The sequence below is a fragment of the Vulpes vulpes genome, chromosome 6, assembly GCF_048418805.1.
Source record: "Vulpes vulpes isolate BD-2025 chromosome 6, VulVul3, whole genome shotgun sequence".
In the NCBI taxonomy this organism is placed as follows: domain Eukaryota; kingdom Metazoa; phylum Chordata; class Mammalia; order Carnivora; family Canidae; genus Vulpes; species Vulpes vulpes.
Window position 1 is genome coordinate 29,457,675 of NC_132785.1, and position 25,795 is coordinate 29,483,469.

Below are 25,795 nucleotides of genomic sequence, written 5' to 3' on the forward strand. Positions count from 1 at the left end.
CACATTCAGGTAGAACTGCATTCTGCAAGTTTCATGGGAGATGAAAATCTATGAGTCACATGTGTCTAGCATTACTGGAAGATTGTCCAATGGAATGCAGTTTCATTTTTAGGGATGAAGGTGGGAGGAAAGGAAGAATTTCAGTTTTTTAAAATGCAGCTTAGAAGGAAAGATAAGTGCAGTATTCTAAGAATTCATCTTGATCTTGTTGTTCACAGGTCTCTTCCTCCTGCTTGATGTAGTCATTAAGGAAAGGTGGTGGTATTTGCTCTCTATTAAATAATGCAGTGGATGAGCTTCCATTAATAGAAAAATAGAATATTTTTCTTTTTTTTTTTGGAATAAAAACAAGCCATTTCCTCAGTAGTATTAGGAGTTATTAGCTTGTTTATGTTTTTGAAAATTTCACTCAGGACCCTTTAGTTTATGTGGAGGCAGCCATCTCATTTCATATGTAAGAATGATGCCACTGGTGTCATGAGAAGGACATCTGTTCTGCATTGTCTCCGCTGTCTCCCACTGCCACACATGTGACTCCCCCTTTCCTCGTACATGTCTGACAGATTGAAAGCAGATGCTGTCCACACACTTCTGCTTGTGATTGCTTATGAAATCATGACTCAGAGCCTCATTTCTTGAAATATTTTTAAAGTTGTGAACAGGTGGCCAGACTTCATAAGCAACAACTGGAGGGCAGAGATTACTTAGTGGCTTGGAGAGGGACCAAGTATCTTGTGAGTCCAGTTTCTGTAACATCAGCCCGGTTTCCGAAGAGGCAACATCCAGGTCAGCTGGTGCCATTCAGGGCAGGGCCAAACTAATTCTAGAAGGGCTGAGTCCCTAGCAGGCATCCCCGTCTTACTCATTCTGGGAAGTCGCCTCTGGGAAGGATGCCTGGGGACAGAATCTCCCAGTGAGTTGCAGTTGTTCTGAGGAACAAAGGTAGAAGCTTTATTCTGGGCAGGAAAGGAGGACTATAGGGCTGTAGGATTAGAGGCCAAAAGAAGGACGAATATGTATGGCAGGGAAGAGATAGGTACGGTAGGAAGCTATACTTGAGCCCTTTATAGAATTTCAGATTCCTTGTTAGCCAGAGAAGCGAGGGAGTGGCAGGTGGAACCACACATCTTATCTTTCTTATTAGGATGTGGGAAGTGTTCCCTCATGGTACCTGAGGCAAAAATAATGCCACCGTGTAAGCCATTCCAAGATGAATTTTTTTTTTTTAAAGATTTTATTTATTTATTCGTGATAGAGAGAGACACAGGCAGAGGGAGAAGGAGACTCCATGCCCGGAGCCTGATGCGGGACTCGATCCCAGGACTCCAGGATCACGCCCTGGGCCAAAGGCAGGCGCTGAACCGCTGAGCCACCCAGGGATCCCCCAGGATGAATTTTAAATCACGTTTCCTTGATGGTTCAGTAGGATAACTGTATTTCACCTTTACCAACTGGTGAAGGCTTGGAGAGGATGGGGGCTAGGATTTGAGGAGGAAAGATGTTTTTGGAGCATGAAGTGTTCAGTTCTTTGGGGATTCTGATATTGTGACAGAGCATGATGAGATTGGACCTTTCACTGTTGCAAATGAGTAAGTTGGTACCTTCAGGAAAAAGCTATCGAGATACGGGACAGGAACATAAAAAGAGAAGTGGGTAGGTGTTTACAACTATGAAATTTTATCTGATTTGGTGGAAAAATCACCTCTGTCTCTTGGTCCTTCATCTGCTGGATTGGCTTGTGCGTGTCTTTAAAATTTTTTTTTTAATTTTATTTATTTATGATAGGCACACAGTGAGAGAGAGAGAAGCAGAGACATAGGCAGAGGGAGAAGCAGGCTCCATGCACCGGGAGCCCGACATGGGATTCGATCTCGGGTCTCCAGGATCGCGCCCCGGGCCAAAGGCAGGCGCCAAACTGCTGCGCCATCCAGGGATCCCTGTGCGTGGCTTTAAGTAACTCTTACATAAACACATTGAGTGCAGACCCGTAGCTGACTCCAGAGGTACAGCATGAGTCAGACATACTCCAGTTCTCCTCAGCCTACTGGAAGAGGTGATGGGAAAGGCTGCAGTGGGCACATGCATGTGCGCCCAGGGTTAGCTCTTTGGATAAACTGAGGGTATTTGGAAATGCTTTTGATGAAGCCCTAGAACACAACTGACTGCCCCCAAGCTATAATAAAACTATAATATCATCTTTTGTTCTCCAACTATGCTATCAGATATTAGGGAGATAGATTTTGGCTATGTAGGCACTTTTTGTTTTCTTATTTTTCTGTGATTTTGAGCTTTTGGAAAATTTGAGGTTTAGCCAAAGCAGTTTCTGTTAGGAAAAGGAAGGATGAAGAAGGTTGGCTTGGTACCAGTATGGATATTTGGCCAGTGATAGTAATACCACATCAGTTTGCCTTACCCTCTGTTTGACCTTATTATAGAAATAATTTCTTGTTCAGTTTTCCACGGCAAGAGGGCAAAGAAAGCATAACAGGAGAGTGTCTTGGATTATGCTTCACAGAAATGCTTCTCCCACACTGTTTGGTTGAGATGGACAATTGAAGGATAGTTTTGAAATGTCTTCTTTACATGATCTGCTTTGATAAAACACTTCTTAAATTTCTCACTTAAGCCCAGCAAGACTGATATGTTTTTCCTAGGTGAGACTATGAGAGTTCAACACATGACCAATTTTTCATGGCCAGTAAAAGTAGAGCCACAGTTCATACACAGAGATGGGAATCCAGAGCCTGTCTCCTTAGCCAAGCTGGCTCTTCATGGCATGGGGATCTCTGGAAGAGAGCTAGAATATCTTTTTTTTTTTTTTTAATTTTATTTATTTATGATAGTCATACAGAGAGAAAGAGAGAGGCAGAGACACAGGCAGAGGGAGAAGCAGGCTCCATGCGCCGGGAGCCTGATGTGGGATTCGATCCCGGGTCTCCAGGATCGCGCCCTGGGCCAAAGGCAGGCGCCAAACCGCTGCGCCACCCAGGGATCCCGAGAGCTAGAATATCTACATGGATTTTATTTCCCTTTGCTTAAAGATGGTCCTCTTGATTGATGATTTGTACTAGTATTTTAAAATAGCTTCAGTAAAGAAAGGAGGAATCAGACCTAGAGCTTCCTGGTTCAAAGTATACGTAGAAGCTATTAGGATAAGGTAATTCCAGGTGGATGAGTTCACTGATGGGCTCATTTGAAAGTATGTGCCTCTTTTCTTCCTGACCTCTGGCAGAAAGTTCAGAGGTCTGTGATGGGTATATGTTTTCTGGCCCTTTGTCAGGTAGTGAAGAAATTACCGGGGCTATTTCATTAACAGTGGAAGATTATATCTATGTTATACTTGTGATTTTCTGAATGTTAAATGCAATATTAAAAAATTAATATATGAGACACAGAGAAAGCTGGCAACATATTCCATGTAGTCATTTTTAAAAACTATTAATGTTTCATCTCTATACCTTTTTATGGTAAATTTTGGTTTCAAGGAAGGTTTAGATTTGGATTTTTCTTTCAGAGCTCTGCTGGGAAGCTTTTCATTGCAGAGATTAGCATTTCCTCTTTGTACGTAGCACTCTGAAGTTGGTTTTTGTTTTTGAATCTCTGCCCCCTTTTTGGCCTTAACAATGCACAGTCGTAAAGAATTCCCTTTTCCTGCAATTTTAAAGATAGTATTTTAAGAAAGAAGCCCCATCATGGGTATCAGTACAATTTGAATCAGTTGGATATGCTTTAAGCAAGATAATGCAATTTAACTGTTCTTTGACATCGTGAATATTTATTAGAAATCTCCAGAGATTTTAGGCTTTCTTTTGCTAACTTACATTTCTGTAAGCAAAATAAATATGTTCAGTCAATATTTGAGAGCATCTGTGTACCATGCATTATGCTAGGTGTTGTTAATAAAATATTATGTGGTTGCCAGGTGTTAGACGTGTCTTTAGACAGGTGAGATATGGCAGTAAACAAAACCCCCAAAATCCTTTTGGATTCTGGTGGAGGAGAGGGATAATGAATGCATGCAATAGATGGTTATAAGTACAAAAAAACAAAGCAGAGATGAGGAGTGTCAGATAAGCTGGTTGTAATTTTATTTTTTTAATTTTTTTTAAAGATTTTATTTATTCATAGAGATGCAGAGAGAGAGAGAGAGAGAGAGAGAGAGAGAGAGAGGCAGAGACACAGGCAGAGGGAGAAAAAGGCTCCATGCAGAGAGCCTGATGTGGGACTCCATCCAGGGTCTCCAAATCATGCCCTGGGCTGCAGGCGGCGCTAAATCGCTGCACCACTGGGGCTGCCCTGGTTGTAATTTTAAATATTTGGGTCAGCATGACTTCACTAGGAAGCATTTGTGTGCAGCTTGGTGAATAAGTGGGCTCTACCCTCACATAGCTTATAGTCTAGTGATAACTGCTTCTTGATGAGCACTTACCATGAAGCTAGGGATTCTGCTAAGTACCTGTGTATATTTCCTCCTAATCTACTGAACTCTGGGGAGCATTATCCCCAGTTTCATCAGAAGGAAATGGAAGTTTTCGATAGTCAAATTGCTTAGGTGAACATAGTAGGATCCAGAACTGACCTGAAGCCTATGCTTTTAAACATGGCATTGCACCAGTATTAACTCTTGAAATGTTTATGGAGAAGTTAGCCAATTTTGTAGATTGTGCTGGCTTATTTTTGGTTCTTTTGTGTTGGGCAGTAACTTTGTTGACTCATGGAAAGTCACCCTTACCATGAGATTCCCCCCCTCAAGCCTGTTCTATTTAAAAGGTTTTGGGGTTGTGCCCATTGGCCACAGAAGGCAACGAAGCCATGTGGTCACTGACTTCCATCCAGTGGGATGTGTTTGTTTGTTGTGTGTCAGAGAGTGGCCTTTATTGACTCCAGCAAATCATTGACTACTTGAATTCCTGGCATTACATTTCAGTGATAGGATACTAATTTGGCTGGCCTATGTATCATTGTGTGCAAGAGCACATTATAAATGCTCTTACTTAGAAGGGAATATAAAGTGCGTGAAAGATTAGAGTGCCAAGGTTACTGCATATTGTGTTTATTACAGAATAGACCATACTTTGTATTTATAGTGATTGCTTCCTCAGAATAAAAAGTAAATGGCAAAGGAGTGTGTTGGAAGAGAAGTCTTTATGGAGGGATGTGGAAAGGAGGTCAGGGATTCAAGAGTGCTCTGTTGTTCTTTTTGCCCTCAGTGTGCTTATGATATTCTACTAAAAGCATCCCACTTTCAATGCAATGGCAATTTTCAGCATGGTCTGTCCTTTGTGTTGAGTATTAATACTTCTCTTGTGCTTTGAATAATTTAATTTCTGAGGTGTGTATGTTGGTTATTCTTCTAAACGAAGCTGTCTATTTTATAACCCTATGTGCTATTATTTTATTTTACTATATATATGTGTATATATATATGTATATATATGTATGTATTTTTTTTTTATTGGAGTATGGTCAGGTTTAAGTGATCCTCTTCCATTAATTACTTCCAAAGTTAAATGTTGATTTTTACAAGATGATTTTTTTTTACGTAGGAGGTAAGCTATGAAGAGATAAACACTTAGGTTGTATAGTTGATTCTTTTAATTTACTTTTTTGAAATATAATATGCATATATAGAATATACATTATAAGTGTATAATTCAGAGACTTCAGAGACAGAACACACTTGGGTAGCCATCTTCCAGATCAAAAGAGAGGAAAATATCTGTGACCCCTCCTTTTGCTATTGTTATGAAGGGAAGGGCCCCACAAGGGTAACTACTCTCTTTAACATCATATCTTTGTTTTGTACTTCCTATGAATGAAAATTACAATCTGTACTGTTTGTGTCTGGGTTTGCTTTTGCTTCTTATTGCTAGACTGAATCACATGGTTCTGTGCAGTTGCAGATTGTTCATTTTTATGGCCATATAATATTTCATTGATAATTTATGGGTTCTATTGCTAAAGATGCATGTGCAGCTTCCAGTTGTTTCTATTATGAAAGATGCTTTTGTAAACTTTCTCATATATGACTTTTGGTGAGTATATGTAAACATTTCTGTTGGGTATATACCTGGGATTGGAATCCCTGGGTCCTAGAATACATATACTCAGCTTTTATAACATTACCAAATAAATTAAAAGTTAAAGTAGTTATACCAGCTTACATTTCCATAGTAGTATGAGAACTTGTGAATTTTACTTTTGTCCTCTTTTGGAGAAGGTAGAGTGCATGTTGTTCTAAGGTGCATTTCACTTCATGATTGTTTTATGGAAAAGAATGGCTGGAGCTGTCTCACTGATTCTTTGAAAGCTAAGTTCAATGTTTGTGAGCTCATTCTTTCCTCTTTTTCCTTTCTGTATATGGGTCTTATATGTTAGATAAGTATTTTACATATCTCCTGTGTACGTATGACATATATGTTTATACATTTTATCTTGAAAATATACCACTTACAGACTTTTAGGCTAGAAGTCACCTAGTTTTGTCTTCTCCAGACTTTGAATTAGTAATGATCCTGCTCAGCGTGTCTAATGACAAGAAGCACATTAGTTTTAGGGGGTCCCCTTTGTCAAGTAACAACAAATCTACTTTTCAACCTAGATACTTCTTCAACATTGTGGTGACATCTGCTTCCTTTTAATTTCTCCCATAAATATCATGCCCTTTTACAGATGTAGAAGAAAACTTAGGATTCTTGTGACAGAGTGAAATTTCTTCAGGGAGAGAGATTCATGGCCGTTTCTTAAACTGTAATTCTCAGCATCTGCAGGGCCAATGTCTCTGAGCATTTTACTCTGAGAAACTTAGGTGAAAAACCCATGGACAATGGAAAAGAAAACTCAGTGCAAAACTGTTCCCCTTGCCTCTCCCCTGCTCTTTAAGGTTTTGTTTTTTTCCCATTTTTGTGCCATGAGGCACACTGACATTCCTCCCCACCCCCACCTTTTGAATGGGTTTAAATATTGTTTAAAATAAAAATACAAAAAATGCAAATAGTGTGTTTATAAAAATCAGACTGTAATGAAAAATATGAGAAAAGGACAACCTTACTTTTTATAGAAAATGGACCCATTCTATTTCATGAAATCAATGAATATGGAAAATTCTGATGGCTAATATGCCATCCAAGGTTTTTGAATGTCCAGGTGGTATTAATATTCATGGAATTTTAGAACAAAAATGAGTTTTTTCTACTTAATAATTTAAGGCTCATAGATATTACTTAATAGGCATTTTCTTTTTTCTTTACAGGCAAGAAGAGACTGATAGGAGAGTGAAAAATGTAAGCTATATTTAAGGGAACATTATTAATGGTTTTTTTACTTACATGTTCTGTAATAAGGCAGCAGGATCTAAAAATATGTGATATATACTGTGAATCCTTTTTCTAATGGATGTGTTGCCAATAGCCAACCAGTCAGGAACTCAAAGTTTTAAATAAGCTTAAAACTGTATGTCCTCTGACGGGGTGAAAGAGGGGAGATGAAACCTGGGGAGTGGCTCCTTACACGTGAGTAAGCTGGGAAAGGCAAATTAAACACACTTCAGGATCTTCAGAGGAGTTTGTCAAGCCATCAGGTCAGACTTTAAGGGAAAATGCCGAATGTTTAAGAACTCTGTACTTCTATGTCTAACATTCTGCATATTAGAAGAATTTCTAAAAGTATGACAGCTTTATTTTAAAAAAAAATACGAGAGCTCCTTACTTTTTAAAAAAGATTTTATTTATTTATGAGAGACACAGAGAGAGAGGCAGAGACATAAGCAGAGGAAGTAGGCTCCCCACAGGGACCTCAGTGTGGTACTCGATCCCAGGATACTGGGATCAGAACCTGGGCCAAAGGCAGACGCTCAACCACTAAGCCACCCAGGGTGTCCCACAAGAGCTCCTGATTAAGGAAGCTGAGAACCACTGATTTTATTTTATTTTATTTTATTTTATTTTATTTTATTTTATTTTATTTTATTTTATTTTATTTTATTTTATTTATTTTATTTTATTTTATTTTATTTTATTTTATTTTATTTTATTTATTTATATTTTTTACTTTATTTTTTTATAAAATTTTTTTTATTTATGATAGTCACACAGAGAGAGAGAGAGAGGCAGAGACACAGGCAGAGGGAGAAGCAGGCTCCATGCACCGGGAGCCCGACGTGGGGTTCGATCCCGGGTCTCCAGGATCGTGCCCTGGGCCAAAGGCAGGCACCAAACCGCTGTGCCACCCAGGGATCCCAGAACCACTGATTTTAAGGGTTCAATCTGTTTGTTGGAAAAATTAATTACTTTAAAAGTATAATTTGCTATCTTCATAAATGTTTTCTTTTGTGTGTACTAGTAGAGTATGCAAATACCTGTTGGAATCTGAGCTTTGGGTCTGAGAATATGCTCAGAGACAGAAATCTAAGAATAATTAACACTTTCAATGACTCTTCTTCACATAATTGAGAAGAAAATCTACTTTTCAACCTAGATACGCTGTCTTCTGTCTAGAGTGCTCATCTGCATTAGGACTTGCAGTTAGTTACTGAGTAGACTGATCTTGTTGTTTTGTGGAATTTTTTTCAAGGTTTTGATAACACTGTACTGGTTGGGAAGAAAAGCACAAAGTAACCCGTACTATAATGGACCCTATCTTAATTTGAAAGCATTTGAGAATCTTTTAGGACAAGCTCTGACTAAGGTAAGGAAACCACATCTGGATGAGATGACTACTGCTCCTAGTACTACTACTTTTTCCTCCTCTTCCACACCTCCCTGTATTCCTTTCCTTCCACTTCTCCTCTTCTTTCTTCCTGCCTTCTGACAAATATGGCAGCTCCTGTTATATGTGCTCCACTCTAGATTTTATAGGGTAGAAAGGGATTTTATTTATTTGCTTGTCTTATATGCCACCACCAAGGAGTGAGTCTAGGTATTTATTTCTTAATTTTAGAAAATTCAATGACCTGCTCATTTGCTTCCTTTTGTAAGGCACTTGATATAACTTAGCTCTTTCTGTATTAGGAACTCAACTTGTTGTAGAGAGCTGCTTCAGGATATATTACCATGTGTGAAAATTATTCAGTTTCTCTATCTTAATATCTTGTTATGGGTCATTATATCTCTAATGCCTCTATACTCCCAATTTCCTCATAGTTCTGCCATATTGCTTCTGTTTTCTAGAGAGCAGTGAATGCTGTTACATGTAATGTGGTAAGGGGTTTAAATTAGAATCTTTCATCTTAAACACATTTCTAGTCCTTTATATCTTGGAAATCAGTATTATAGCTTTTGAATGCTTAAGGATTGTTTGAGGGGAGTCAACTGCCAGGGCTGACCATAGCTCTATCAGATTTTCATTTCAAAGGTCCAAATAGGAAAATTAACTCCCCCAGGGGAATATTTACCTAGGGGAATTTGCATTGCTCAGAAGAAAATAAGTAGCTAAAATAATACACCATCATCTAATTAATAGTAGTTGCTCTGTGGATTTTTATGGCCATTAAATGATACTGTCCCAAGAAGGTATTTAACATTAATCTCTGGCACATGGTAAGGATGTGATAAAAGTTAGTTACCATGATTGGAAGATAGAAATTTTAGGTCAGGATGAAAATGAGCACCTAGCCTTACATCTACTCTGATCTTCAAATACTTTTGCCTGAGCCCAGCCACATACATTGTAAAAGAGGAGATTGCAGAGCTTTGATGGTTAAGATATTCCTTCTTGATTTTTTATTATTTTTGAATCATAGAGAGTTGAGGGAATTTCCCTCAAATTGCTTGAAATGGTTAATACAGGTTATAGAGTTATTCTGCACAAGCCTTATAAATGTTGGGAGAACATTCACAGAAAGCACATCCTCCTAGAGTACTACTGTCTGACCAAGACAGATGAACAGATAGGTCACCACAGTGGGAGAGGATAAGATAGCGATAGATGAATGTCCAGGTGGCTTGAGATATGAGCAGAACCTTGCTTTACAGTTATGTCAGCTAGGAAAATTTATGGTTAAAAATAATATGGGACTTTGGCTCCTGTATTAGTGCTCTCTTACGCCTTTGGTTCTTTTTATGGCAGTCTGACTCAGGTTGAATAATCCTAGTACAGCATTTGTGCTGGGAATGCTTTATTAAAAGCTATTTCCTGCCAGCAGTGTCAAAACCAGAGTCGATAAAACATTTTGATAGATAAAACTGCAGTTGTTTCCATTCCATGGGGATGAGGATAGCCATAAGAACTGTATAAATATCTATGATCACTGTTTTGCATCTGTTCAGTTAAAAAGTTATTGTGTTCAGATGTTTCACACTGAAATAGAAAATGCTTAATGGCCAATATAAAATGTCAATTAAAAAAGTTACGTGGTATGCTGTTGTACCTGAGTCATCATATAAACTGTAGGTGATTCATTTTAGATGACTTGTCAGATGGAAGTCCTCGTAAAAACCAGGTACCAGGGCCAGACTCAGGTTCTTTTATAACTGAGGCTACCCATCACCAATAACTTGAACATTTTATGAGGTCAAAAGTCATCTTACTCTGTGTTCATGACTCTGGACTTCAACAAGTACATGTCTGAGAAAACTGATGAAATGAAAGATGCACTTAAAATTTTTAAAAATCTTTTTATATTTCGAGAAGTATTTTGGTGGTATCAGCACTAGGCCCAGCTCCCCCATCTCCTTGGAAATACAGTACAAGATGTAGGTGCTTACATTTTCACAGTAGGGTGTCAACTCTAATGCCAGTGTGTCTGGCATCTAACACAAAGGAGATCTCACATAAATCTACTAGATCTTATGGGTGCTTCCTACATTGGTGAGACAGTTGAGCCAGGAATTGACAGATCCAGTCTCAGCCAAAAGTATGTCCAAGACAGCTGCTAATTATGCATTGTACACATTTTTTTTCAATGTTATCCACATGTTGAAAATGTTCATAATTGAAAGTTGAAAGAATTGTACAACAAATACCCAGATATGTACCATCTGATTCAATTATTAACACCTTCCCCTACTGGCTTTACATGACTATATTTATCTGTTTTTACTTTAATCATTTCAAGGTAAATTACAGATCTCTCACTCAAAAACTCAGCATACATCTCTTAAGAGTAAAAATATTCTTCTGAATAACTACAATGTCTATTATACTGAAGGAAATTAATAAATATTTCCTACTATCTAAAATCAAGTCCATATTCAAAATTTCCCAATTGTCTCCTGACCTTCTTTTATGGCTTATTTTTATCTGAATTCTGATTTAATCAAGATTCAATTCACATTTTACATCTGGTTGTTAGTATTACATTCTTTAAGCTGTCTCTGTACTTTGCTCATCTGCAGCTAGCATTTCTGATTTATATACTAATGACCAAATTACCTTTTCTGAGGCAAAAATTAGTTATTAGTTATTCTTGGATTACTATATATTGGGACTATACTAAGGACTTTGTAATTTTATTGCAATCCTAATTTTAAAAAGTTCAGTTTTATTTTGCTATTAACATTATCATAGAGAAATGTTATTCAAAATAATGTATTTATATATATGTATTTTTAAACAATTTATTTTTAAATAATCTCTTCACCGAACATGGGGCTCGAACTCACAATCCCAAGATCAAGCATCCCATGCTCTACTGACTGAACCAGTCAGGTTCCCCCAAAATTATGCTTTTAAATCAAGTTCCATATGGTTTACACACCTATAATCATGTTTGTTGTATGTCTACATATGTCTTACGTGAGCCAAACAAACACTTAGGTTCAGGGAAAGTAAATTTGGAATGTCCACAAACAAGCCTGCTTTCCTTGGCTCATATCTAGGTTTTATAATCAATGAAAATGAATGAATTCTGTGGTGTATATCTGCTACCCTTCCCCTTCTTTCTTTTTTTAAGGGTTTTTTTTTTTTTTTTAAAAGAAACCATAATAATTCTAGTGATTGTATTATAAACCTTCCAAATATTTCCTGGAAGTAGGCTGACTATAATCCTATTAACTTACCTCCTTTTGGGTATCAAAATTAAGGTTGGCATTTTGTTTGATTCCTCTCATGTTTATTACCAGATAAATGCAAATAATCAATCATTGATTTTAGCACTTGAATGTGTTATTAGCTTTTCTTCTTTCTATTAAAATGTTTCCCCCTTATTTTTAAATAAACTATACTTGTATTAAATAACATTGCATACCTCCTTTTTTTTTTTCGAATACCTCCTTATTGTTACATAAGTGCCAAGTATTGTGGGAATACATTTACAGGTTTATACTCCAATTTTTGCCAGATATTCTTTTTATGTTTAACAGGGAAATCTCATTTTCTTACCAAATATAGCACAACTTGAGCTCTGCAAACAAGTAATGACTGATCGTGGTTTTGGAACTTTATGGTAACTCTTTTAAAAAACCTTTCCTTTTAGGCTCTTGAAGACGCTAGCTGTCTGAAAAGGAGTGGCAGGGACAGTGGTTACGGTGATATCTGGTGTGCTGAACGTGGAGATTTTCCTACTTCTCCAGGCAACCATAAGCGAGAAGATTCATTTGAAAGCTTGGACTCTTTGGGGTCTAGATCATTCACAAGCTGCTCCTCTGATATTACATTGAGAGGGGGACGTGAGGGTGAGCTGCATTTTTGACTGTCAGTTCATTTTTTATTTGTTTGCATGTTAAGAGAAAATTGGGAATGGTAGAAAGTAGAAAAATAGAGCAAAAACTATTGGGGCAAAAATTTTATTAAGATGTGAATTTCATAGAGACTAGAATATTGGGGGGTTTCTTTTTCTTTCTCATTCCTTCCTCCCTGTATCACCACTAGAATGGTAATAATTTCACTTTTTTCCCTTCCATATTTAGAGGCAGGTGGGGAGACCATTAACTGTGATGTGTTCAATCAGTGATAATCTATCCTAATTCTCTTCTCTTCCAGATTCGGGTTTAATAATCTGTGTTCTGAGGCCTATTCACTGATACAGCTACACACAAAAAAGATTCTATAAAAGCCTCCTGTAGTTCTTGAATAATTTGCTTCTCAAATGATAAAAAATTTTTAAGAAAAAGCAAGCAAAATATTTCTATAGTTCTCTTCCAAATAATTATTGATACCTATTATGCTAGAATATTATGCTAACCTTTGATAAACTAAATAGCCATACTAGTGTGGTATTTGAAAACCTCTTTTGGTTCTATTAGGGTCAGAGTGAATCCAGGACAGAGTGAGGAAAGAACATATAAATGAAAGCTACCCTGTTATTGGAGGAACCTTCTTTCAAAAGCCTAATATTTATGGTCAAATCAGTTATTTAAATGCGTGTCTTCTTCCAGTGGCTATTAGGTGGTGTCAGAAATTTCTGCCTGTATACCTCTAGCAATTCAAATTTGAGTAGACTGAAACCACAAGTTAAGTTTTTGTGCTTCTGCCATCAACATGAAAAAATTGAGAGTTCAGTCATGAACTTATGCTAGATTGTAGGAATTTTACTTTGCTGGTTGTATTGATAATTTTATATTTTTACTTGCTTTTCCTAGTGTTCTTATTAGAAAACATTTAAATATCAGCAAAGTTGAAAGAATTTTACAGTGAATACCCATGTTCCAGCTACCTGGGTCTATAACATTGTACTGTGTTTACTTTATCACGTTTACCCCTCTATACATTAATTATACATCTTGCTTTTTTGAGATACCTCAGAGTACATTACGCTTGTCCTAAATAGTTCAGCATACAACTATTGATAACAATCTTTGTTGTTGTTGTTCTGGTATAAATTTTACATAGAAGCCGTATACTGCCATGGCTTTGGTTTTGAAGAAAATTAATCAACAAATAAAGCATTTCAAAACCTCAGATTATTAGGTTTTAGAGTAGTATTGACACTTTAAATTTAAAAAAGTGAATAGCTATCTAAGAGTTAATTAACCTTTTATAGTTACTGCTGCATTTGTTGGTTGTCTGTTCGCAGAGTGTGACGTTTTCATAGCTTAGATGACTATTAAGGTTTTAAGGAAATGAATCTGAGTTTATAATTCATCTGAATGATTAAAACTGTAAAAGCAGAGGCTGAAATTCTTAAGGCACTAAATCCCTTTGTCCTGACTGGATAACCGAAAACATGCAGTATTTGAATTTATATCCAGCCAACAAAGAATTAACGGACAAAGACAAGGTGTGTGGGAATAGACAGGCTTCTGTTGGTTCCAGGATAATGGTCCCATGGTGTGGAATGGAAGTCCTCTCCTTAGATACTTGTTGGAGTGGATGCTTGGTACAAGTGACAAAAAGCAGAAGGCCCCTGTCACACTGTTTCATGATATTGGGGAAGGAGTTGCAGAGCTTGTTTGAAGAGGGTGGAAGTAAAGACTTAGTATTGCAACTGAGGGAGAAAAGAAAAGCCTGTGGCCCACCCCAATGATCAGACTTTTGTAATCAGTGTACTGAAATTTTGCTACCTACTGTGTTGTAATCCCAAACTGATCACCACCACGAGGATATTATTTTTAGGTTAACAGCATTGCAAAGTCCTTAGTTTTATATGAGACCTCTTACCCTATCAAAGATATTTACCGGCAGCCCAGGTGGCTCAGCAGTTTAGCTCCGCCTTCAGCCCAGGGTTTGATCCTGGAGACCTGGGATTGAGCCTGCTTCTCCCTCTGCCTGTGTCTATGCCTCTTTCTCTCTCTCTCTCTCTCATATGAATAAATAAATAAAATCTTTTTTTTAAAAAGATATTTACCACTCCATAGGGAACTTCACTGGATTCAACGATAAAAAGATTTTGAGTTTAAAATTCTAACATGGAACAGATCTTAGGTACAGGGCACAGGCATCCTCCCAGAGAGCCCTGGCGGGAAGCCAGCAACATTTGCAGACTTTGTTGCCAGATACACAGAGGCAGGAAGAAAAGAAGGGCAGAAAAGGGAGATAACTCAGCTTGGATCTATAGTAGTATTTTGTAGCCTCTTTTCTTCCTGTGTCTTTATTATTTATTATTTATTTTTTAAAAGATTTTATTTATTCATGTGACACACACACACACACACACACAGAGAGAGAGAGAGAGAGAGAGAGAGAGAGGCGCAGAGACACAGAGGGAGAAGCAGGCTCCACACAGCCTGATGTGGGACACGATCCCGGGACTCCAGGATCAGGCCCTGGGCTGAAGGCAGGTGCCAAACCACTGAGCCACCCGGGCTGCCCACTTCCTGTGCCTTTAAAAGAGCAGACTTAGGGATGCCTGGGTGACACAGTGGTTGAGCATCTGCCTTCGGCTCAGGGCGTGATCCTGAGGTCCTGGGATCAAGTCCCACATCGGGCTCCCTGCATGGAGCCTGCTTCTCCCACTGCCTATGTCCCTGCCTCTCTCTGTGTCTCTCATGAATAAATAAATAAAATCTTTAAAAAAAAGAGCAGTCTTATTTTATGAAAACAGATCAGTATTTGTATCTATCTGACCTTGAGGTGTATCAGAGTGCATTCTTTTGAATTTGTGTTTGAATGATTTGGGATCAAAACACATGGTTCCCAGTATTTCCATGGCCACCCTCAGAAAAAGCCTTAAGTTGTGTGTGTTGATTTAGGAATGAGTCTTGATATACCGTTGGACCAAATGATTTCTGAAGTCCCAACCTCCTATCTGATGTGTGACTCTTGCTTGTAGGGGTCTCGTAAGGATCTAGCCAACCCCTTTGTGATATCATGCTTTCTGCTTCTCTTTGCATGTCCTGCCTTATCTCTCACCTCACAGAAATTTGAGACAATGGCATGCTTTATTTTAAATTATGGACTTTACCTTGAATGACTCTTTGATCTCATTTTAGGTGTCCTTGACTTGATTGCTACATATTCATGTGTATTTCATCAATAAATTTTATGTAAAATCACAGGGGCAAGGAAGATTGGGAAGAAAAGGAGTTCAGCAGCTGATGCGGACTTTTTGTGCTTAGAATGTATAACAGTAAAAGAATGTAGCGCATGCGCCTCCAGTATGCAAAGCAAGTTCCTCCTAATGGATCTTATCACAACTTCATGACAAATTTCTAAAAATATTCCCCAGAGTTAGCAGAAGAGCCCTGGCTTTCCAAGGGAAAGGCAAAGCAGGCATGCTGTGTGGGTTCAGTTAGACAAATGATCTGGAGAGTAAAGCAGATTCTCTTGCTTTTTCTTTTATAGGTTGCGAAAGTGACACAGATTCTGAATTTACATCCAAAATGCAGGATTATAATAAAGACGATATGTCCTATCGAAGGATTTCAGCAATTGAACCAAAAACTGCTTTACCATTCAATCGTTTTTTGCCCAATAAAAGTAGACAGCCATCCTATGTGCCAGCGCCATTGAGAAAGAAAAAGCCGGACAAAAACGAGGATAACAGAAGAAGTTGGGCCAGCCCGGTCTATCCAGAAGCAGATGGAACATTTCCAAGGTACTGGGATGCAAGCTGATGACGGAGTTTTAGAATTCAGTAGGCTTTGTGAATTTGCTGGGATATTTAAATATGGGAAAAGGAATGGTTCTTAAAATGTATATCATAGATAATAAATTTCACTAATGAAAAATTTTTTTCCTTACCCATATCTTTAGTCATGCATATCCTTATGATATTTCTTCCATTTTAGAGTGTCAGCCTATGGTGTGCTGTTCTTTTTTTAGATGCATGCTTTTAGCCTATTGACATCTTTCAGCTAATATTGGATGACTTCTGTTGTTCATTGTGAGCTGTTATTTTCTTTCATTTTTTTTCCTGTCTTCATTGATCTCAGTGGACACACAGGGAATCCTTTAATTTCCCATCAAATTAGCAGAGCAGAGTGGGATTTTTCAAATCCAGCTTGCTGTCAGAAGGAGGTGTATGGTTCTGAAAGTGGTTCTGACTCCGAGGATGAACGAAGGTTGCCTGACATAGTTTTGGATGACTTAGCCAACCGTAGATTCCGAGTGAAAAAGAGGCCTGAGTGTTTCATCTCGAAAACCACCTCTCCTAGCTCTTGCTCACAAAGGTTTCCTCCTGCTGACCCATTAGCCACTGGGCTGTACAAATTGACGAGGTCAGAAAAATTTTCCAAGATCAGAATGTCTGTTATGTTGATTTTAATACATAACACCCCAGATTGTTTGCAATTTGTCTTTTTTTTAACACATCTTATAATCTTTGGCCCCTGCATATCAAGCTATTCTCTAATTAAATGAAATGCTGTTATAATTCCTTAACTTTGTTCTAGGAGCTATGATGATGGGAGTGGCAACTAATTTGTCTCATTCAGTGGTACAACCTTTGTGAGCCAGAAAGCATGCCTTTTTGTTGCGTGTCCCAAATTGTCATTCAGTAACTTAACTGGTTGGATGTTTTGAACAGTAACGAGAGGAGAACTTGGGGCACAAATGTGGAGAATTGGCCAACCGTACAAGAAACTTCAAGCTCCTCTTGTTACTTGGAAGAGGAAAGAGAAAAGACAAGGACACCCAACACCATAAAGGATGATCTTTATGTGCGAAAGCTAAGTCCCATCATGCCAAATCCAGGGAATGCTTTTGATCAGTTTCTTCCCAAATGTTGGATCCCAGAAGATGTGAACTGGAAAAGAATAAAGAGAGAAACTTACAAACCATGGTATAAAGAATTTCAGGGATTCAGGTTTGTCTCTGTGCACGTTTCCATTGTTCTAGTGTTCATTCAGCACCCTGGCTGGATGCATTCGAGGTGTGCTTTTTATGAGGGAGAAAGAGAAAGGTTTTAATTTTCTCTAAAGAAAGGTTCTAATTTCCCTAGGTTTCTGTAGAACCTCTATAACTGAAAAAAAAAATGCCGTTTAAATTTAAACCTTAGGATCTGGATCTTAGAAAGCTTTTTGCATGACAGGACTTTCAGTGGTTATAGTTTTCTCCAACTCTCTATCCTTCCTTTTTCTCCTTTCTCTGCATCACTTGCTCTACGGTAGGAGGAATTCAGATTCTGAGGATGAGGATTTGGGCTCTGACAGAAGCTCCTCCATATTTAGTAGAATCCAAAAAGCAAAGCATAGGCTAGACAGCAACTGCCAAAGACGTTCACTCTTGCTGGAATTGGCTACCAAAGGGGCCAGGAGCTCCCGGAACACCCATGCAGCCAGGAGAACCAGTGGTTCTGCGGATGAGCCCAGGTGTACCTGTGTGCATGAGCCTGCCTGCTGTTTGAGTCTGGCCTGGGACCCTGTGCCAGCTGCTGCTGCTACATTAATCTCTGACCATGATGTGCTGGATCATGAAACCTTATTCATAATATTTAGCACAAAAGCCTAATGTTTGATGTATTGCTTTCTGTGGGAGCATATAAGCTTGGAAATCTATAGAATTAAATATCTTCAGCACAATAATGTACAAGATAGTACGTAGTTATGCATGGCATAGTCAGTTCTTTTGGAAAATTATTTCTAAAAAGCTTCTACGGAAGTCGATCTAATTTTATGGTTGTGTTATGTGTGGAGATGTGGAGAAAGGAAATAACTTCTATGTAAACACCAGGGCACGCAAGTCTGGTGGGGAAAATGCAAAGAAAAGATTCATCAGGGTCTTTTTGAAAGCTTCACAGCATTTTTTTTTTAATTCTGCTGACTTGCATAAAGTGCTTGATGACCAGCTCTTCAAACTCTGCAACATCATTGCTGTTTCTCTGGGATGGGGACTACCTCACTATGGCTAACAGTATAAGAAAAGAATGAAAGCAAGTGTGTGTACAGCAGGGAGGCGTGCTCTGTCTATGTTCTAGTCCTATCAGTTGGCCTGGATGGTGCTCACCTTTCTTGAGAAGTACGCTCTGCATTTGCTTCTTTAAATGGTATCCAAGAAGGTCATGGGTGATAACGTTAAAAGCTAGTTGTTTCTTCCAAGCAAGAATCTCTCCTGTGGTTCCATAAAATAATACACCCCTGGGAACTGGCTAGTTGCTCTGCTGCCTAATTACCTCTTCTCCCTAAACTTAATAAGATTCTCCCTTCCTTTTTCTTTTCTGTGCTTTAGTCAGTTTTTATTACTTCAGGCACTCCAAACATATTCTGATGACATCTTAGCTTCTGAAACAAATATCAAAATTGATCCCACTGCCGGCCCAAGGCTCATAACACGCAGAAAGAATCTCTCTTCTGCACCAGGGTGTAAAAGAGATGACCTTGAGATGCCAACTCTAGATCCCGACTTGGAGAATGATGATTTCTTTGTCAGAAAGACTGGGGCTTTCCATGCAAATCCATATGTTCTCCGGGCTTTCGAAGACTTAAGAAGGTTTTCTGAGCCAGATGATTCTGTAGAGCGAGATATAATTCTGCAGTGTAGAGAAGGTGAACTTGTACTTCCAGATCTAGAAAAAGATGACATGATTGTTCGCCGAATTCCAGCGCAGAAGAAAGAGGTGCCTCTGTCAGGGGCCCCAGAGAGATACCAACCAGTCCCTCTCCCCGAACCCTGGACTCTTCCTCCAGAAATTCAAGCAAAATTTCTCTGCGTACTTGAAAGGACACACCCATCCAAAGAAAAAAGAAAGAGCTGTGGAGTCTTAGTGCCTTCCTCCAGGAAGAAGAGAGATGACATGTTGACTCGCAAGATCCAGTCTTGGCAACTGGGGACGACTGTGCCTCCTGTCAGTTTCACTCCTGGTCCCTGCAGTGAGGCGGACCTGCGGAGGTGGGAGGCCATCCGAGAGGCCAGCCGACTTAGGCACAGGAAACGGCTGATGGTTGAGAGGTCAGAGTGTGTTTCTGCAAGGATTTTGCTTGTCATGAATGGTCTTGTATAACTTTTCTTGTGTGAGAAAGTGGCATTGTATCGCCCAACTCTGCATGTCACGAGCCGTTTTGAAGCATCCTGTAAAAGTGTATATTGTGAGAAACCTATAGTGATTTCATGGAAAAAGTGCAATTCCATATTTGCACATCTCTAAATCAACTGCTTGAGTGAGGCCTGTTTAAAAAGATGTAGATGCAAACTTTGCCTTTGGCCTTGAGGAAGACTACAGTACTATCTGCAACGTGATGTTTCGTGAAAGTGTTTTCCAACTATGTTTAGAGACTTTATATTTGCACGTCCAGGCATTTTTGAAACAGTCTGGTTGTGGTTTTCTTCATTTCTTATATTTTGAAACGTTTCCCTTAAAATATGGCATTGCAAATTTTATTTAACTTGATTATGATTTTTGTTTCTGACCTAGGTTCCTTGGACTATTAATATGTGACTTTTTAAATTTATAGTTTAAAATTCAGTGCAAACTTTATTAAGATGCATGGATGTTATCTGCTGTCTGCTAAATTTTACCTGTATGTAATTATGGCTATTTTGATAATAATGTGTCTGCATTTATGTGTTATGCAACTTGTCATTTTGATGTTCAGCCTGTTGAACTTTGGGATGGACAAATACAAGGTTGATTAAAATCAGTAGATCCAAATCTAACTTCAATTTCCGGAAGCAGGAAACTTTTTGTTATGGATTTGTTGGTTCAAGGCAAATTAGGAACCTCTTTATCTCACTTAATATGATTCCTTGAGATATGAGATTAATTAGAAACAAAGACATTATCAAGAATAATGTGATAAAATCTTTTGAGATTTGTCCATCTCTTAGTTAGAATCTTAAGTTAAAATTATTGAACATTTGAAAAGTAACACAATTAAAAAGTGACTTTTAATTTTTTGGTTTTCTGATTTCTTAGACTCTTTCAAAAGATTTATGGTGAGAATGGGTAAGTTTTTTAGTTCACAGTGGAAAAAACATCTTTGCATATTGTTTGTCTTCTGTGTAATATGTCACTGCACTTCTATCCTGGCATGTCACTAAATGGGGATGCTGTGTGCTGTGCATGTAATTTTTTAAAATGGGAATTTTTTTCTTAATTTTGCAACCTAATAGTAAAATATCTGTGTCTGAGTATGCAGTGCATGAAGTGCCATATGACTGCAATAGATTTTGTTTTTATTAGAAGTTTAAAATTCAGATCTGTTTTTCCTTTTTTTCTTTTCTCTCTCTTTTTAATCTAAGGAGTCAATTAAAAGTAACACAACTACTTGCCTAAGATTAGGTATATTTAGTTTAGTATTTGATTGCTACATAGACCAAAATTCTTGCTTTTGGATGTTGAAGCCCAAATGAAGATATTTTAGAAAATCTATGATGGAAAAGGAAAACTAGCATTTACTTTGAAGGTGGAATTCATACAATTGGTATTATCTATATACTCTCAGCTTATGGGGAGCTTTATTAGTTGGGATGAGGAACAACATTAATCTTCCCTTAGTAGAATTTGGAAACATTTTCATAATTACTGATTAGGGTAAAAAGTTATAATGTGGCTGTGTTACAAAGCCAAATCAACTTTCCAAAACTGCAAAAATTAAAATCTAAAATTTCCTAGAAATGCTTCCCAATTCTAGAGTAATGGAGAGTTAAAGCAAATGCTACCATACTTTTACTTTTTACTGCATGCTGTAGAATCATTCATTCGTAGTGCAGAATAACCAGGTGGCTGCATCTTAATATTTTCCATTAGACTTCCTGTGACTTTGTAAATCTAACTGCTAATAGGTTTTGAACAAGAAGAAAATTTAAGTATGTCAAATATTTTAATCTGCTGAAGCCTTAGTAACTAAGTATCTTCCCCTACTGGGATTTATGTCATGTCTAAGAATCTCTAGTTTTGGTAGCATTAGATAATTTTTTAAAGTGTAGAAATCTTGGAACTTGCTAACATTACTACATGAAGCAATATAACCATTCTAGGTGTCAAAAGTGTAACTGAGTCAAGGACAACTAATTGCAAATACTTCTCAGCCACTGATTTTAAAAAATCAGGCTCCCAACATGCTTTCAGTATGCCACATAAAGGCACATTATTCCTTGTCCAGCTTCTCAAGGGCTTAAAGCTTTCTCATTGGTGAGGGTGAATCAGGCACTTGTCAGCATGATGCTTAAGCATCTGCTAATCTCACTTCATCATGGGAAAGCTGTTTTAACGGATGGAAAAAATCTCTGCAGCTTTGAGCATTTTGAATGAAAACTTTCAGTTATTTTCATTGCTAATAAGACTTAATAATATAAGCAGTTTTTCTTAAAGAGGATATGAGTACATGAATACAAGTAGTTGATCAGAGTGTAGACATGTGCAGCTATTTCAGTGACTGCATATGTTCCTCCATAGGGATACCCTGGATGGCTAAGAAAGGAGAAGAGAAACCCAAATGCCAAGTCCAGAAAGCTAAGGATTTTTCTGACTATAGCTAGCAGCCACAAATAATTTTCTATAGACTCTCTCAAGATTGTTGCTTGTGTGGTACAGTATTTGTTTTAAAGCCTGTTCCCCTTGCAGTTTAGTGCCAAGGTAGCACAAATAAGCAAGGTTGTCTAACTGAGACTGATGAATAATGCATGATTTGTCAAATAATGGAAAGTAAAAACGAATGTCTTCAGAAAACTAAAGTTTTATACCCACTTGTAATCAAACCTTTTATATGGGATTTTTTTTTTTTGGTGTTCTATCAGTTACTAATATTTTTCTTAAACTGATTTGCTGCAATCAAAACAACAATTGGATTGAGTATTAGCATTTAATATCGAACTTATTTTCTGTTTATAGACCTGTTCATATAACAGGAGACAAGTGGTGTTTCTTAATGATATTTCTTGGACATAATGTACAGTTTTAAGCTTAGAATACTTAGCTGGAAAATCATTATTACTTAACATCCTGTGATTGAAAAATGACTGCCTATAACACGAATGCTTTCTTTTTGGTAAGGACCGAGTGAAAGAGAAATGCACATTACCTCTTGAAGTCTTAGACTATTCATTTTGAGCTTGCTTTTTATTTGGCATTTAACATCTGTCACTCTGTTTATTTTTAATATGATGCTTTATATGTGGCAGTCCTTTTGTCACGTGTGCTTTTGTGTTGCATGGATTTGTCTATGGTTCCTTGACATTTGAAAATATGGTTATGATGCCTCTTGGCAGAACCTGTGAATGTCAAAGTTGTTGTAAGGGTATATAGTTATAATTTGTAATATGACTGAGCCATTCAGTCTACTGCCAATATCAACAGGAAGTGAAAACCGAAAGTTAAGTTGTAATCAAAGAAAACTAAGAGATCTGCATTTCATGCATGAGTTTTGATGAAAAGATTCTGTAGAACAGTAAGGACACCTAAGACAACAAAAAGGAAGGGCAAATAAAGTTGATGTGAGTTTCTGGGGATTTTGTACCTAGGGACATTTAGTAATGTCCACAGACATTTCTTTCTTCTTTTTTTTTTTTTCCACAGACATTTCTGATTATTATACTGGGTGGGTTGATGATGGGGGTTTTCTACAAGCCATGCTTTCATATCTTGTAGTGCAGGATATAATAAATAATTATATTTACAATAAATAATTTTCAACCCCCAAACTATCAATAGTGCTATTGGGAAAATCTGATTTAGACTCTAAACCTGTAAATGAAAAGTTCCTTATATTATCATTCTAGTTTGTAGTTACTCTGCAGCCTATTTTCCAGGTTTTAGTACTGATTATGCTTCAGAGAATTCCTACAGCACCTAATGGAAATATACTTAAAAGTGCGTAAATAAGTATATTCCTATCTTCCCTTAAAGGTTCGGAACTCCAGGGACTCCACACTTAGTATCATGGAATTTCTACTTGCTGTTTCGGTGATTTTATATTTGGGAAGTTTTCTGCATGTTGGTCCTTTTTGATGCCTTAAGTCTTAGATATTACTTCTTAGGCTGTCTCTAGTCTGCGAGGTAGGTAGGGAGGTATTAGATGCTTTGTAGATATATGAAGAAAGAGACATAGATATCCCAGCTCTCCAAAGGCCATACAGCTAGTGAGCGGTAGAACTGGACAGGGGCATCATTTAATGAGATAATCCATGTAGACCACTTGGCAGTGTTGCTGGCACACAGTAAGCCCTCAGAAGTTTAATGTTATGCTGTTAATTCTAATAAGGAAAGAATTCTTCATGATCTGGCTGAAAGACTAATGTACTCAAAAAGTTCTAGATTTTATCAGTGTGGCCTAGGGTGACCTTGCTAATCTGAAGCAGTTCTGGGAGTGAGTTTTCAAGAGATCCCATGCAGTCATGTTTGCCTTAATAAGAACAGTTGGTGTATAGCACCAATGGTTATTAAAATACAATCAGTATAACCTTGCCCTTTTCTCATAATAATCCCTTCCTTGTTTAGAAGACAAGGAACTGTGGATCAGAGAAGCTAAATGATGTTAGGTTGGGGTAAAAATTGGTGCCACTGCAAGGCCTGGAACCCTCACCCCAGTCTTTCAGTGCTTGATTCAGCCTGCGTGGAATGTGCTCAGGCTTTATTTAGGTAACTTTACACCCTAGGGAACAAAGGGAACTCCCATTCCTTCCTTACACAGAGATTAGTCTGCTCTGGACAGTGTTTGGCTCACTTGGTTCACACTGGGGACCTCCTCCTGGGCTCCAGGCCCTGTGCTCTGAGATCCCAGGAGGGTGATGTAACTTCTGCCCATGGTTGAATATGTTTTCTGAAAAGGCACATGTAAGGTTTTATGGGGCAGGAGGATGAGAGCTAAGAGAACACACATGGACATGTCTGGGTCAGCCGAGACTATCCAGCCTTCCCTCTCACCAAAAGAATATTAAAATATTGGCATTTCTATGTTTGTTCTGGAACTTATGTAACCTTATGTGTTGGGTATTCAGATTTCTCTCATGCCTTGATCCTGAAAAATTTTTTCTTCCCTCTTTTTAGTGCATCTGTTAAAGTATTAACACAAAAGTCTTATTCTTTGTAGTTATAATTTATATTTTCGAATTCATTAAATCAGGTTTATAGTCATACCTATTTAAATGTGTGTATATATATACATATATAAATATATATACATACATACATACAAAATATTTATTCACAAGAGACACAGAGAGAGTCAGAGACATAGGCAGAGGGAGAAGTGGACTCCCAGTGGGGAGCATGATGTGGGACTTGATCCCAGGACCCCGGGACCACAACTCAAGCCAAAGGCAGATGCTCAACCACTGAGCCACCCAGGTGCCCCTAAATATATATTTTTAAAGATCCAATATATAATTTTATATATATTCTATTTAATTCCTTAATACTCTTTAATAAATCTTAAAAAGCTTTCTTTATAAAACTTTAGGGAGGGATGCTGATTTATCATATGCACACAAAAAGAAACCTATTGAGTTTATTTTGCTTGATTAAATATGATAAAATGTACTTCATTCTTGCCACAGGTGTTAAGTACATGTATCCTGCATGCCTTGTTATGTGTTAAGGTGTTTTTCCCCAAAAAACATGTGGATCTGTGAGGGGGATAAACTAAGCATACACACACACACACACACACACACACACACACCTATATACTCTGTAATGCTGAATGTTAATGCCAGGAGAAAGCTATAGCTAATGTACTAGAGAAGTGGAGAGGAAGGCCAGACCACTTTTGGCATGGAATAGATAGGAATTATCATCAATGTGATAGAATATTCTCTAGACCAACACATTTTTCAGTACCTACTATGGGCTGGGCACTCTTCTAGGCATAGGTGATAGAGGAGCAGACAGGCAAAATCCTTGCTTTATAATCTTACAGGATGATGTGTAAATAAACTCTTAAAATGGCAGTAAATGATGTGGGGAGAAATGCTATGGGAAGAAAGAGTGAAGGATAAGGTGGCCAAGGGAGAGGGGCACTTGTTCTTTTATGTAGGGTGGTCAGGGAGGGAAACGCTTAGTGTAATGTTCAAGCAGATGACTGGAAGTGAGAGATAAGCCACATGG

At 37.9% G+C, this 25,795-nt stretch overlaps 1 protein-coding gene across 50 annotated transcripts in view; it reads left to right on the top strand.

The window, feature by feature from the left end:
- LMO7 (LIM domain 7) overlaps window positions 1-25,795 on the top strand; it is a 206,671-nt gene that overhangs the window by 139,767 nt on the left and 41,109 nt on the right. For 14 of the 50 annotated variants that reach the window (XM_072760722.1, XM_072760736.1, XM_026017714.2 and 11 more), the window contains 7 exons: window positions 7,253-7,283; window positions 8,572-8,685; window positions 12,413-12,611; window positions 16,159-16,411; window positions 17,342-17,620; window positions 18,982-19,701; window positions 20,666-20,695. In XM_072760722.1, coding sequence (XP_072616823.1) covers window positions 7,253-7,283; window positions 8,572-8,685; window positions 12,413-12,611; window positions 16,159-16,411; window positions 17,342-17,620; window positions 18,982-19,701; window positions 20,666-20,695 — 1,626 coding nt within the window. Of the gene's footprint in view, window positions 1-7,252; window positions 7,284-8,571; window positions 8,686-12,412; window positions 12,612-16,158; window positions 16,412-16,748; window positions 17,034-17,341; window positions 17,621-17,924; window positions 18,126-18,981; window positions 19,702-20,665; window positions 20,696-25,795 lie in introns of all 50 variants that reach the window. The other 36 variants (XM_072760711.1, XM_072760710.1, XM_072760712.1 and 33 more) reach the window with 5 other exon arrangements.